Genomic DNA, 14,036 nt, shown 5'->3' with positions numbered 1-14,036 from the left:
TAGCACTATAATCTATGCCCCCTCTTTTTCCATTCTTTTACTGTCAACTTAATTTAAGCTTTGATGATAAAACTAAGAGCAATTATTGGAAAAAGTAAATCTCTTGCCTGCCATTTATTCCATGTGTGTGCCATTTAAAAATTAGTCATAAATTGAGGGCCTCTCTGATGTCCCAGAATTGATGCCCTATTTTAGGCTTTGTTCCAAGGATTTAATTGCTAGAGAATAAAGAGATGCATATCAAAAACTGTCTCTGAAGCTTTTAATTGAACATCAAAGCTAGACTATGTTGTAACTATTAGTTATTACCTACCATAGATTGTAATACTTACGTAAGTAAGCAGTGGCATCACTTATACTATATATTTTTCCAAGCATTTGGACAACTGAACTATAAAAATTCTGTAACTAACTTGTAGTTGGTAATATAAAGTGTTTTGTTGGCTTATGAGAAAGGACTTTGTGTATACTGTAACAGTGTCTCCCAAACTGATCTCGTCTAAACAGCTAGCATATTGATGAATAAGCTTTGTTTCACATTGAAAAATGAACTGACTAACATGAAGGAAAATCCATTGGGAACACTGAAAATATAGCTATGATCATGGTTTGTTATTTAGATTGTACAGTATTAGTACTGAAAATGTGCTAGTTTCTTTTTAAACAGAGGGTAGTACAGTTCCACTGAAAATATAGTTCCTGCCTCAAAAAATTGCAGCTCCACTATACTGTCTCCAAAATATAGTGTGTAGTCAAAATGGTTTTGAAATTAACACTTAATAAGGCTTACAGTACAACATTTTTTCCCTAAACTGATGCGATGTAGTATATGACTGTGTTTTTTTTGCCCCCTAGGATTACAAAATGTCTTCATTTTCATAAAACAAGGATTATTACCCCATTTTCCTTCCCCCCCCCCCCCCGATACAATGTGAACTTTGTCATACTTAGTATTAATCCCTACTTGGCTTGCCTTGAGAATGTCCTTGATGGTTTCACTGACACAAGACATTTGCTTCCCTCCTCCCCCCAAATGACACATGGAAAAATAAATAATGAAAGCACAAGCTTAGATGTCAGCACCAGGGCTCGTTTTGTAACCAAATGAAATCAATATCTAGACATTCTGCTGGTCTGAAATGATTGTTTATGATGTCTATTATATGTAATATATGCTGTGGTATAAAGGTTTAAATGACATGAGTTTGGGATGGTCACATTACTGATGAGTAGAAAAGCCTTAGTTATATACATCATCCCATAAGTGCCAATAAGACCTTTAAATCATCATATATTGTGTTTTTGTACTTGTCTCATGTTTAAAGAAAAGCTATTCTAGCAACTCCCAGAAGATGTGGGGGGTGTGTGTGGTTTTTTTTTAAAAGTATTGGGACTTTTTCCCTTAGCCTATAATGGCTTTTCTACACTGACTGGGGGATCAACATGCATTTGATCTGTGGTCTATTTAGGTCTTCATTAGACTCGCTGAATTGACCATTGATGCATTGTTTTCCTGTCGACTCCTGTACTCCACCAGATCGAGAAGAGTAGGGGGAGTCAATGGGAGAGTTTCTCCTGCCGACATTGTGTTGTGTGGACCCTGCGGTAAGTAGGTCTAAGCTAGTCTACTTGAGTTATGCTAGTCACATGACTCAAATTGCATAACTTAAATAGACTTTTCCCTGTAGTGTAGACAAGGCCTTATTTATTCTAGGCAAGTCTACGCTAGAAGTGCTACAGCTGTGCCGCTTTAGTGCGTCTGGTGACCATGGTCTATGCTGATGGGAGAGCGCTCTCCCATCAGCATAATTACTCCACCTCTGCAAGAGGTGGAAGCTACGTTGGCAGGACACTGTCTCCCACTAACGTAGTGCCGGTGTGGACAGCGCTTAGGTCGCTGTAACTTGTGTTGCCCAGGGGGTGTCTTTTTTTCACACCCCTGCATGACATAAGTTAGACCAACTTAGTAGTGTAGACCCGCCCTATGAATCCAACTATCTAAGGGTCAGAGAGATGAATTTTATAACTAATAAACTGTTAGAACATTTAGAGCATTTTTAATCTTAAAATAACTACCCCTGAAGAAAGAGAACAAACTTTAAAGTCATAACACTTACAGATATAGGAAATATACCACTGATGCAGGACTGAATCTTAGCCACACTTGGGGTTGTACAAACATAATAATTGAGAGAAACATACCACATTTGGGACAGAAGAAGGAAATCTCTTTTACTACACTGTTATATTAGAGGTGGGAAACCTTGGGGTGCTTAGAGGCCGAACTTCCTTCTCCCTCCTTTAAGGTAAGTATATCCTGCCTATGGTTACCATCAGTGCTTAATTTGTGCCAGGGCTAAGCACCGTCGCCTCCAGGCCCAGCAGTTCATAGCCCTGGCACTTCTTGGCTTGCTATGTCAGTTATGAAAGGAAAAAAATTGCTTCAGCTCTGGCACATAATTGGTTGAGCCCTGGCGCCTCTTTATTACAATACAATACTGGTTACAATACATCCTGGAAGCTGGAGGGGGGCTGCAGGAATTGAAAAGTTGTTTTTGTATCCCTGCAGACTGGCTGATGCATGTTCTAATGGCTCACAACTTTAAGCTCAGTCATATCTGATTGATCATGTGCCAGAGGTACACAGTCATAGGGGTAATTTCAGTAGATTTCCATAGAGTTTAAGGGCAGAAGGTATCATTTAGTCTGACCTCTTGCATATCACAGGTCACTAACTTTCACCCACATACTCCCTCTGTATTGACTAAAGCATGACTGAACATGTTCAAAGTACAAGACTAAATGTGAATAACATGTATATTTTGTGACTTTGGTGAAAACTTACTCTGATTCATTTAAAAGAAGATAAGAGTAGTGACACCATCTTTCTTTTCAAAAGGATAGAGGAGACCATGAATTCATCTTCACTGTTTAAGTACATAAATAGCAGGTTAAATTTTTGGTTTCTACACTTAATATTTTTACTTAACTTGGTACACAATCTTATCAGTCTCTCTCTTCTTCCCTCCCCCCCCATCTTCTCTCCCATTTTACTGTAGATTGAATCATCTTTGAAGAAAACCCAGTCATTACTTTTAGATATTCTGTAAGTATCTTAACATACATTTGTTAAAGGCAAAAAGTTACAAGTGTTTTTCTTTATTTTAAGTTTGGACTTATTTTCATCAAATTCTATGGGATTTTTTGGATTTCCAGCTGATCTTGATAGAATGGAAGTCTCTCTTAAACAACATATTTTACAAATAAGCTAAGTCATCTATTTAAAAACATCATCTTTTTACCATTGAATCTGATTGGAAACTTCCACAAAATGCAGCCTCTATGTTTTGCCTTAACATGAATGTAAATGGCAGTGTGTGTGTATGGCTTGAACATTGCATTGCTAATTATAGAAGCAAGGTCAGCAACTGCAGATCTCTGGCAAAAGAGGCATTTTGTTAGCTCGGCTTTTTTTCCTTTCAAATAAATGTTCTGAAATCTCTATCAGCATTTAGGTGCCTAAAATGTTTAAATAAAACTTTAAATGAAAAGAGTAAAGTAACGGAGGTATGGGTTGATACCAAGATCAGCTGAGAAGAGAACACTGAAACAATCTGATACACCGCTACCCCGCTATAACGTGACCCAATATAACACGGGTTTGCATGTAGCAGCAGGGCTCAGGCAGCGCTTTAAAGGGTCCAGGGCTCCAGCTGCTGTGGGGAGCCCCGGGCCCTTTAAATCACCCCTGGAGCCCTGCCGCTGCCACCCTGGGGCTGCAGCAGCAGGGCTCACCAGTGACTTAAAAGGGCCTGGGGCTCCCCATGGCCAGAGCCTTGGGCTCTTTAAATCACCGCTGCAGCCTTGCCACCGCTACCCCGATATAACAGCATTTCACTTAGAACGCGGTAGGGATTTTTGGCTCCCCACAACTGAGTTTTATATTGGGGTAGTAGTGTATTTAAGATCATGCCTTTTATGTGTGGCTAAAAATGACTGAGGATGGCAAGCCTTCACCACTTCCTTTGAAGTGTGACAAAAGATCACATTCAGTATTATTACACCTAACCCCTAAATTTAGATGTGGGTAGTCTTAGCCAAAACATTACATGTGAAATTGGATAACAGGCATTTTATAGTAGTTGCTGTCTACTCTTCTGGTACAATAATCATATTTTGGTTTTAAAAAGCAGATAACCTTGATAGCAGTGAGTTTAAAAAAATGAATTAGTATATTGTGAAACTTCTTGATAAATCATGGAAAAACTAAAACTTTAATTATCATTATTTTATTTGCATTATAGTAGTGCCTAAATCAGGGGTCTATTGTGTTAGATGCTGTAAAAACAGTAAGACAGTCCCTGCCTCAAAGAGCTGACAATCTAATTTAAGACCAAGATGCAACAATGGGTATAATAAACAATGGGAAGGTGCGTTGGCAGGAGAATGAGAGGCAAATGGCAATAATGTTAATATTGATCATCTGAGTGCAAAACTCGGTTTCCTTTTGGAATACAAATCCAACTACAGAAGCCCACTGTAGAAGGGTAACTAGTACTTTGATATTACATCTGTGGGTGCCAGACAAAATCCTAATGCAGGTAGAATATGTGTTCATTTTAAATTACTGGTAGTTAATACAGAAATGATCTTAAAATTGTTTGTTTTGGGCCATATGCTTCAGATAAGTATGAGTAATAGTAAATGTGAGGATCCTTAATAAAGTACCTAATAGATTTAGCACTCGTTGGTATCCCCTGTAATTCTTCAGTATACTTACACTGTAAAGGTATTTTCATTGTGTAACTTAAATCACTCCTTTCATTGTGTTGGAGGCACTGTACAAGCTGTTTAAACACTCACATTAAAATTAATAATTGGGCAGCCTATGCTTTTTCTACAATCTTTATTCCAGTTTAGAATTTTACTTATCTTGGTACCAATACTTAGATATATTTATTTATCTTCTACGTTTGCTAGTTTGTCTCCGGATCTTCTGTCATATTAAGGGACAGGTCTTGCTGAAAAAAGCAGTGTTTGCATGTGAAAATGGGGAAAGAATGTATGTTAGATGTCAATCCATTCAATCTCAAATATGTGTCAAGGGACTGAATAGACTGATCCTTGCTCCTGTCGATTTGTAAATTCTCAGGTCCCAGTTCTTCCACCTTTACTCAGGCTGAGTAGTACTTACTCAACAAGTAGTCATGCTGGTTTCAGTGGGACTGCTTGTTGAGTAAGGCAATGACATTGTGCCTTTAAGTTTGCATTAGCCTGCTGTAATCTATTCTCTAGTTCACTCACTACGCTATGTTGCATGTTTTTGTCTCTTGAAACCAACACTGAGAAGGGAATTCTCAGTATTTTCATCACGTTGTGTAGTGTTAACTGCCATGCACTGGAGCTTTAGCTTTAGTCCTAGCATTTCTGCTTTTTATGTACAACCTAAGCTAATTCAAAACACATTCCAACTGAAGTAACTGGAATGAAATTATCAACACGTCATTTAAGACAAATAGTGTAATAAATATCTGCCATTCATTTGAAGAGACTGAAGTTTGGAGTGCAAAACAGATGTTTAGGGCTTTCTTCAAAAGACTTATTTATGTAAGACCTATTTTAATCTAATGGAGCTAATGTATAGTAACTTGGGTTTAATACACACAAATGGCAATTCAAATAGCTGCTGGTAATACAGTGAGAATTATTCTGTTATGCTCTGTTTGCTGAGCAGCTACTCTGGGGCACTTTTTACAGGGTATGGCTACGCTCAAAACTTCAAAGTGCTGCCACGGGAGCGCTTTGAAGCGTGAGTGTGGTTGCAGCGCCAGCACTGCACATACTCCACATCCTCATGGGGCCGCGCTCCCAGCGCTGCGTCACTGTTTACACTGACGCTTTACAGCGCTGTATCTTGCAGCAGTCAGGGGGGTGTTTTTTCCACACCCCTGAGCGAGAAAGTTGCAGCGCTGTAAAGCGCCAGTGTAGCCATGGCCACAGTATCAGTCTAGTGAAACCTGTCTTAAGCAACCACAGTGACTAGCTTATTGGGTACTTCACTAAGGTGGCCATCTAAGAAAAGTGAAACAACTGTACTTGAATGAATGATATTTTGAGGTGAGTTAGGATGAGCGCTTAGTTAAAGCAACTGATTTCAGTGGATAAGACAGACGTCACTGTACTTAAATCTTGGTGAGAAAACATGTACTTCACTCCAGAGAGGGAAAAATCTGTATTGTATCAGAATTCAGTTTAGTACCTGTGACTCACTCAATTTATTTGCCAAATATGCAATTCTTAAAATTATCCTGTAGAATGAAAGCACTAATTATCTCCTACCTGATAGCATGGCATGTACCTACACATCTCTCAGACATTATTTCATTCAATCAGACTATGCTTATACATAAAGGATACTATGTGTTGCTGTGTGCTAAAGAAAATGTAATTTGCCATATTAATAATGGATATTGTTGGTGCTTGTTGTGCTGTTATTGGCAGTTGTCACTTAAAAATTGAAATTTTAGTCACTCTCCCTCACCTGAGGTGGTGAATATATAACTAAATTCCTTGGTGTGTCTATACATTCTCCATTCTTGATGGTGCCCTGAGAGAATTCCCCCATCCTCAAGTCTCTGTTAATCAGACCTCCATCTTCCAGGAGGGGAGAGGATAGGCCTTGCCCTAAAGCAGTCAGCACTGCTTCCTAATGTGTTAGAGGAGCCGTTTTGGTAGGTGCTTCCTTTCCTTTGCTTCCCTGGGGCTGTGTGCATTGCCTCCACAGCACTTGCATCCTTCATCTGACCAGGAAGCAAGGGTTAAATACTGTAGCTGAACCCATATCTCGCACATGTCAATGCAGAATACTGGTGTTAGGCCACTGAGTTGGCCCAAACTAAAGTTGTGATTTTAAATTGTGGGGGGGTTTTAAATATCTACCCATTAGTCCTCTCACAGGCCTAATTTTTACAGTCACTGCTCAGGAGAGATTTCTGTGGAATCAGTCAAATACTTCAGGATTTGATTCTGGTTTTATGATAAAAGATGATTTGGACTTTTTCTTCTAGAAGTCCTTAAATTTGTGTATTAGAGTAATTGCCTCACAAATCAAGTCCGTGTAAGCTGTGCACAGCAGTTGTGCACATTCAAATAGAGCTGCTCAGGCCTGCTTTAAAGTAAAAGCAGTTACCCAGGTGATGTCAGAAGAGGAGCTATATGAATCTTGTGTATGTATGAGGTCTACAGTGTGTGGGTTTTTATTTATTTTGAGCAGTCTCAGTAAATATGCTGTATTCTGAACACTGAGTTGATATAACTTTATTTCTGAAAGTCATTAAAAAAAAAATCAGTACTACCATATCTTCCTAGCACAAATATTTAAGAAAAAAGCTACTGGCCTTTGACCATAGTTATGCAACTTCAGGATTGCAACTTTAGGATTGCTCAACTAGCTTAGAAACACAATATTTTGATATATAAAGGACACAGTGCACTTTAAAAGACCAGAATTATTTAAACAGAGACAAACGGGATGGAAGGGGGACCTTACAAGAGTAAATATTTGTGGAGGTAAAAAACAAATAAGGAAAAGATTCCTCTCAGTCTTCAAAACCAATTGCTCATGTGCCTCTCAAACCAGTTACTTCAGCCTCCTTGGTCTTGCTGCATGTTGGGGTGAAATCATGAAGGACTGAAACTAATGGACTGATTCTTGGTGTCACTAATTTTGTTAAACTTTCTTTGTTTTCTTTCCTGCTGTCTGCTTGGCTGTGATCTTCACCCACAGGTGTCTGTTGACTTCCAAAGGTTACTAATGTTTTAGCTGTTACTCTAAAACTGAGCTATCTAAGCTTCACTTACAGTTGTTTCCTTGACTGTACTGCCACTTGTTGCTGCTTCTGCTCTTACCTTCATCAGAGAACCAAGATTCTCTGAATCCAAAGGACAGAACTTTTTTAAACTATCCACTATGAAACTAAAACTAGACATACATGTCATTTTCTTGCTTCCTGTATACTTCTTAATATCTGTGTACAGTGCCCTTGTATTTATTCCATGGTATTTTCTTACCAATGCTAAGAAGAAAAAGGCTATGGCAAAACGATTAAAAGCTAAACCCATCTCGGACAAGCCCGGAAGTCCGTACCGTTCTGTTACTCATCTTGAGTCACTAGCAACCATAGACATTCCCGGAGCAGACACGTTGGACAAGTTGTTTGACCATGCTGTAGCAAAGTTTGGGAAGAAGGACTGCCTTGGGACCAGAGAAATACTGAGTGAAGAGAATGAAATGCAGCCTAATGGAAAAGTATTTAAAAAGGTAATCTTTAAAGTTTTTTTTTTTTTTGAATTCTTGAAGTCTGTAATATCAAAAGCTTTGTGTCTTAACGATAAAGTATCTATTGCAGGCCACCTTTACATTCTTTACAGTTTACATTTTATGGTGTTAAACTGGATATTTAACTGTAGCTCAAAAAAGGATGCTATAATACATGCTGTTAGTATTTTTCTTCAGGAAAAAAATTGAGATGAGTAACTTTTTGAAAAAGATTGTATTTGCTAGTACATTTTCCACATCAGCTCACAGAATAGGTGCAAACGTACACTAACAGTTTAATGTCACTATCACAAAACTGTACTACTTTTTTTTTTTTTTTAACCAGTTAATCCTAGGAAACTATAGATGGTTAAACTATGAAGAAGTTAACCAGAGAGTGGATCATTTAGGAAGAGGACTAGCTGCACAAGGACTAAAGCCAGAAAGTACCATTGCCATATTCTGTGAGACCAGAGCGGAGTGGATGATTGCAGCACAAACCTGCTTCAAATACAACTTTCCTCGTGAGTGTTAAAGTTGCATTTGCATTAACTATATTTCTAGAACTCTCTCTTCACAGTCAGTTCAGTTCTTTATGTCTAGTACATCTGCATATTTCTGGGATAGCATTTATTTACAAAAATTCTGGAAGAAAGTGAAAAGACCTAATTTGTGTTCAGCTTTCTAATAAACTATATGCTATGCATAGCAGCGATCCCCAAAATTAGCAAGCAGCTGTAGCCAGACTAACTTGTTCTGCTTATTATAGAAGTATTTTTAGAATTCAGAACGGACTTTCACTTTTTGGAGGGCAGGAAAGAGCAATGAATGTGGCCCTTTTGACTTGTTTATTAAATCTGTGTGGCTAACTAATTTTGCTCATAATTGAAACATGCAGTAATGCTGTTTCACTGATTGCTTCTGCCACTTGACATGTTAGGGGAGAGACTGGATGTTGGGTGGAACAGAGAAATGTTATGGTAGCTGAAATATGCAAACCAGCTTCTGAGGATTCTTGTGATGCTTTTAAACCCTCCACCTTATTTTAATCAATGTACAAGACACAGGACTCTTGGAAAAAAATGGCCCAGTCCTGAGTATATTTAATACACCAAAAACTTCATTATGAAGCAGTTAGGGCATGGGCGCCTCCCTCTGTGTGAAACTAGAAAGAACACAGATTTGTTTTCAGTTGCTTCTCGTGCAATCTTATGACTGAAATTACACTTTCCTCTTTCCATACAACTATTATCATTACCATAAACTCCTTGCTTCATAAAATTCCATCATGAAAAAACTAAAAGCTGCTTTTATTCTTCAGTGGAAAAGGATTGCAGATGAAAAGTACTCCTTCCCCTGTCTCTCCCCCCACCGCAGCACCCCCAATGCTGACTAAATTATATACATTCAGAAGCTTTTGGTTTGTATTATTCTGCTCTTAAACTTATTTTTATTTATAAAACAGTTGTTACTTTATATGCCACCCTTGGTGAAGAGGCAGTAACCTATGGTCTGAATGAATCTGGAGCATCATATCTAATCACCAGTGTAGAACTTCTAGAGAGTAAACTTAAGGTAAGACGGGAACAACTTTTTTTTGGTCAACTGTATTTCACCATAATCTTATAATATACAGTACTGTAAGTACTAAATGTCCTCTTTGTTCAACAGACTGCATTGTCAGAAATCCCCTGTCTCAAACATATCATTTATGTGGATAAGAAGAGTATCAATAAATCTGAATACCCTGAAGGACTAGAGATTCATAGTATGCAGACAGTAGAAGAATTAGGAGCCAAACCAGAAAATTGTAAGTGAATCAAATCGGGATTACCCAAGCAGTCCAGTAAGTGATTGAACTTGATTTGGAGGGATATGTAGTGGTGGTAAAGTATGTCCATTTTACCTAAAAAGGAACTGCCATTTACTGTAGAAAAATTACCAGTCCAGCTCAATATTTTTAAATAAGTGGAAAACTAAAAGTAAAATATTTTTGAGTCTTTTATCTTAATGTTACATTGTCCAAAATGGATTTTGTTTCAGATATTCCTTTATTCAGTTTAATTTTACAATGTGACTGGCATGGCTTGACTAAGCTCACTTTCTAAAATAAGGGAAGGTCATATAGAATTAAGGTCAGGCTTGGCTGTTTTTGTTTTAATGAACATTTTTAAAAACTCCCATCACATTTTTTTCTTTTCTTTCCTGATGACAGGGACAAGCATTTGTTTTAGAAAAGTCTTTACTGATCAATTTTGTAGCTAGAAGACCCCTAAGGCCAGGGTGATAAGCACTGGACTCCTCCCTCCTCCAGTCACTGAGAACTACAGTTGGCTGGCTGGAGTGAGAAACCAGCTTCCATAAGGAAGAAGTGAGCGATTTATGAGGATTTGCTTCCTGCCACCCAGCTCCTCTGTGCTACTGGAAAGGAGAAGATGTGAACAGTTAAGGAGTTGGTTGGCAGGAACTGGAGGCTTATGCAAGAAAGTACATGTTCAGTAGAGCTACTTACTCTGTGGTAAGCTGCAGATTTCTTGAACTTGTTGCCAGCTCAAAGGGCTAGAGGTAGGGGTTGTGTGGTGTTTTTGTTTTTTTGAAGAGCTCCCCTAAACAGGGCCGGCTCCAGGGTTTTTGCCGCCCCAAGAGGCTCCCCCCTCCCCCCCCCCCCCCCAAAAAAAAAATGATCGGCAGCAGCTCCACCATGCCACTTTCTTCTTTGGCAGCAATTCCGACCGAGGGACTTGCCGCCGAAGAGCCCAACGTGCCACCCCTTCCCCTTGGCCGCCCCAAGCACCTGCTTGCTGAGCTGGTACCTGGAGCCAGCCCTGCCCTTAAATGTCCTCCCACTCCCACCTTTGTTCCCCGTTCTGCTGCAAAGTAATCAGCCTGAGGGTTATGGGTTTTCACCATAACCAGGACAAAAGAGAATAAATGTCAAGGCAGCAAACTGAGTTAAAACAAGTTTTTAGTTTATTTACATAAGTTTATTAGCTCAATATAGACTGGATTCTGGGTCTGTAAAACTCACTTTTCCACCAAGTGAGATTTTTCAAGGCATCCTGACTTCAAAATAATAATAATTAAAAAAAACCTCAAACCCACAAACCAGGTGTTTTAGCCTCTACAGCCCTGGCTTTAGAGCTTTACTAGTAGAAAACTTGATATGAGTTTGTCCCTCATCACTCCAAAGTATGAGCTGCTTCTGCACTTCTCTCAGACATTATTTTAAAGGGTTTGACTAGGTTTGTCCAGTGAAACTCTGCAATGACATTACACTTCTAGCCAAATCTATCTCCAACTTAACCTATTGCCCTGATTGAATCTGCAGGTGCTTGTTGTCCCTGAGTGATCTGCCACTTTTTTTTCCTGGTCTGCTTACCACTAGAACATCATTAACTTTGTTTGTCAGTCTCTTATGAAGATCAGTTAACTTAATTTACTCTTTTTCTGGAGCTTTGATTTCATCTCTTAGTTTGTCCAAGAAGCAATCATTTCCTGCTAACGTCCATGTGAATGATTTTCCCCCCACACACCCCCCTTTGTACCTTTTTGTAGTAGACATCTCTCCAAGCAAACCTGTTCCCACAGACCTGGCTTTAGTAATGTATACTAGTGGGTCTACTGGGAGACCTAAAGGAGTGATGATGATGCATAAGAACTTGATAGCTGGAATGACTGGCCAATGTGAGAGAATACCTGGACTAGGGTAAGAAATGCTCAATTGCCCCGTGTATGTATAAAATACTTTTGTTTTGTTTAACTGGAATAAATGTCCCTGGATTCCAGAAAACCTATCACTTGTATAATTTTGAGATTCCTGGTAACTGTTTGTTTCTTTTAAAAATATGAACTTTAGCAAATCCTGTTCTTTATCCACTAATCTTACATACTTCATATATGAAGTGATATTTCTGTAATCACTTTGATTTTATCATGCTCTTGGACACAACCATAAGTGTCTCTATAGCTCTTTAGTCTTATGATTTTTCTACAACTAAATGAGATTAAAAAAGATATAAGACAGTATGACTTCTTTAATTACGTCTTCTCTTGAGATGTACTTCCAAGATATCCATCATAACTGATCACTGAGGGGAGAGTCTGACCACATCTTTTTGCACCGGGTATCTGTCTGCAGATTATTATTGGTGCCCTGTCCTTATCAGCATTCCTGAGAAAGTGGAATACAGAGGCTGATGGTTTCTAAGCAGAAATTTTTGAGCAGATCAGATAACTTCAAGGAATCTGTCAAAGGCCTGCCTATTCCGGGGGTCTGATGAGACCAGGCCCATATAGATCCTACATGTGCTATACACAATCTGCTTAAATACCTTGCTCACTTCAAGCTGGTTTAAAAGACCACTTTCATTTGGCAGCTAATTTGGTCTTTCATTTTTTAAATAATTTTTATTGAGATAAAATAGGCAATAAAATGAACAGAGAAATATTAAGTTTTGGCTATTCAGTAACCAAGTAATGGCAAACTTTGAGGGTTCTTCAGTGCGTTGAAGGATGAGTATCCCTGCACCCCCTTCTCAGGCAGTTTGAGGGGAATGACACCTTTGAAATGACCCACATACAAGAAACCCCTTCATTGTGGGATATTTATGTGGTTCTGTGCTGAAAGTTCTCTTTCTGACCATTGGATAGCTCTCAACTCGAGGTCACGGAATAAATGAGCTTTAGGCTGTAGTGACTGATCCACAGTCTACTAAAATCTTTAAAAATGAGTTGCTGCTGTGATTTTTTTGGGGGAGGGGGAGGAGAGGAGGGATTTGAAGGTGGAGGGGCTTTGGTTATCAGGCTTCAAAAAGAAGCTAGTTTCAGCTTTAATTCCGTAACTGGGGTAAGAAACCTCCCACTTGGAAAGGAAAAGGCAGTTGGAGCACTAAGAACCTCCTGTGTTTCACTGCAAGAAGACTCCCTCTGCTAGAATCAGTGGGTGAAATCCTGCCCTTACTGAAGTTAGTAACAAAATTCCCAGTCAACTGCAATGGGACTTTCAAATGTTAAGCATAGAGAATTCCCAGTGTGGTTACCGCATACAGGAGAATAGACTCCAGTTGTGATCTGTTACAATGTAGACTTCTTTGGAAAATTAGTAATTCTGTCTTTTTGTTCTTGAATATACAATACTTTATTGCACTAGATGAAGTATTTTCAGCCCACTCTTGGATCCTCAAGTTGATTATACAATCCTTGCTTTGCTAGACCCAAGGACACTTACGTTGGCTACTTGCCTTTGGCCCATGTATTAGAATTGACAGCAGAAATGTCCTGCGTTACCTATGGCTGCAGGATTGGATACTCCTCTCCACTCACTCTATCAGACCAGGTGAGGGGAAACTTTCAGCACGATGGTTAAGCAAAATCTTGGTGGTTGTACTTCTTTTTTTTTTTTTTCCCCTTGGTCAGTCACTTGTCCTATTGCAAAAATATGATACACAATGCAGTTCATGTCAAAAGCAGTAGCACCTTCTGAAAATGTAACCACAAACAAAACTAAGCTCCTGGTGAAACTGTACAATAGATCACATAACATGCATTTCTATCTAAATGTTGAGCTTTCATCATCTTTAAAGTCAGAATTACCCATAAATTAAAAGAAAACCAAATGATTGCACGTAACATTTTCTTTCTGCCTCAGTAGTTACAGCATTACCCATTGTCACAACTGCACTTGATTTTTGCTATCACTGGCTATGAGTGTTAAATATTT

At 38.9% G+C, this 14,036-nt stretch overlaps 1 protein-coding gene across 6 annotated transcripts in view; it reads left to right on the top strand.

The window, feature by feature from the left end:
* Positions 1-14,036, top strand: part of ACSL4 (acyl-CoA synthetase long chain family member 4) — a 53,105-nt gene that overhangs the window by 27,707 nt on the left and 11,362 nt on the right. The window contains exons 2-9 of one of the 6 annotated variants that reach the window (XM_050965156.1): positions 1,470-1,605; positions 3,060-3,106; positions 7,787-8,320; positions 8,664-8,841; positions 9,783-9,892; positions 9,989-10,127; positions 11,873-12,023; positions 13,529-13,652. In XM_050965156.1, the coding sequence (XP_050821113.1) occupies positions 7,970-8,320; positions 8,664-8,841; positions 9,783-9,892; positions 9,989-10,127; positions 11,873-12,023; positions 13,529-13,652 (1,053 nt within the window). In that variant the 5' untranslated portion in view covers positions 1,470-1,605; positions 3,060-3,106; positions 7,787-7,969. The remainder of the gene's footprint in view (positions 1-1,469; positions 1,606-3,059; positions 3,107-7,786; positions 8,321-8,663; positions 8,842-9,782; positions 9,893-9,988; positions 10,128-11,872; positions 12,024-13,528; positions 13,653-14,036) is intronic. The other 5 variants (XM_050965160.1, XM_050965159.1, XM_050965157.1 and 2 more) reach the window with 5 other exon arrangements.

Source organism: Gopherus flavomarginatus, chromosome 8, assembly GCF_025201925.1.
Source record: "Gopherus flavomarginatus isolate rGopFla2 chromosome 8, rGopFla2.mat.asm, whole genome shotgun sequence".
Taxonomy (NCBI): Eukaryota; Metazoa; Chordata; order Testudines; family Testudinidae; genus Gopherus; species Gopherus flavomarginatus.
This window is presented reverse-complemented; position numbering and strand designations above follow the sequence as displayed.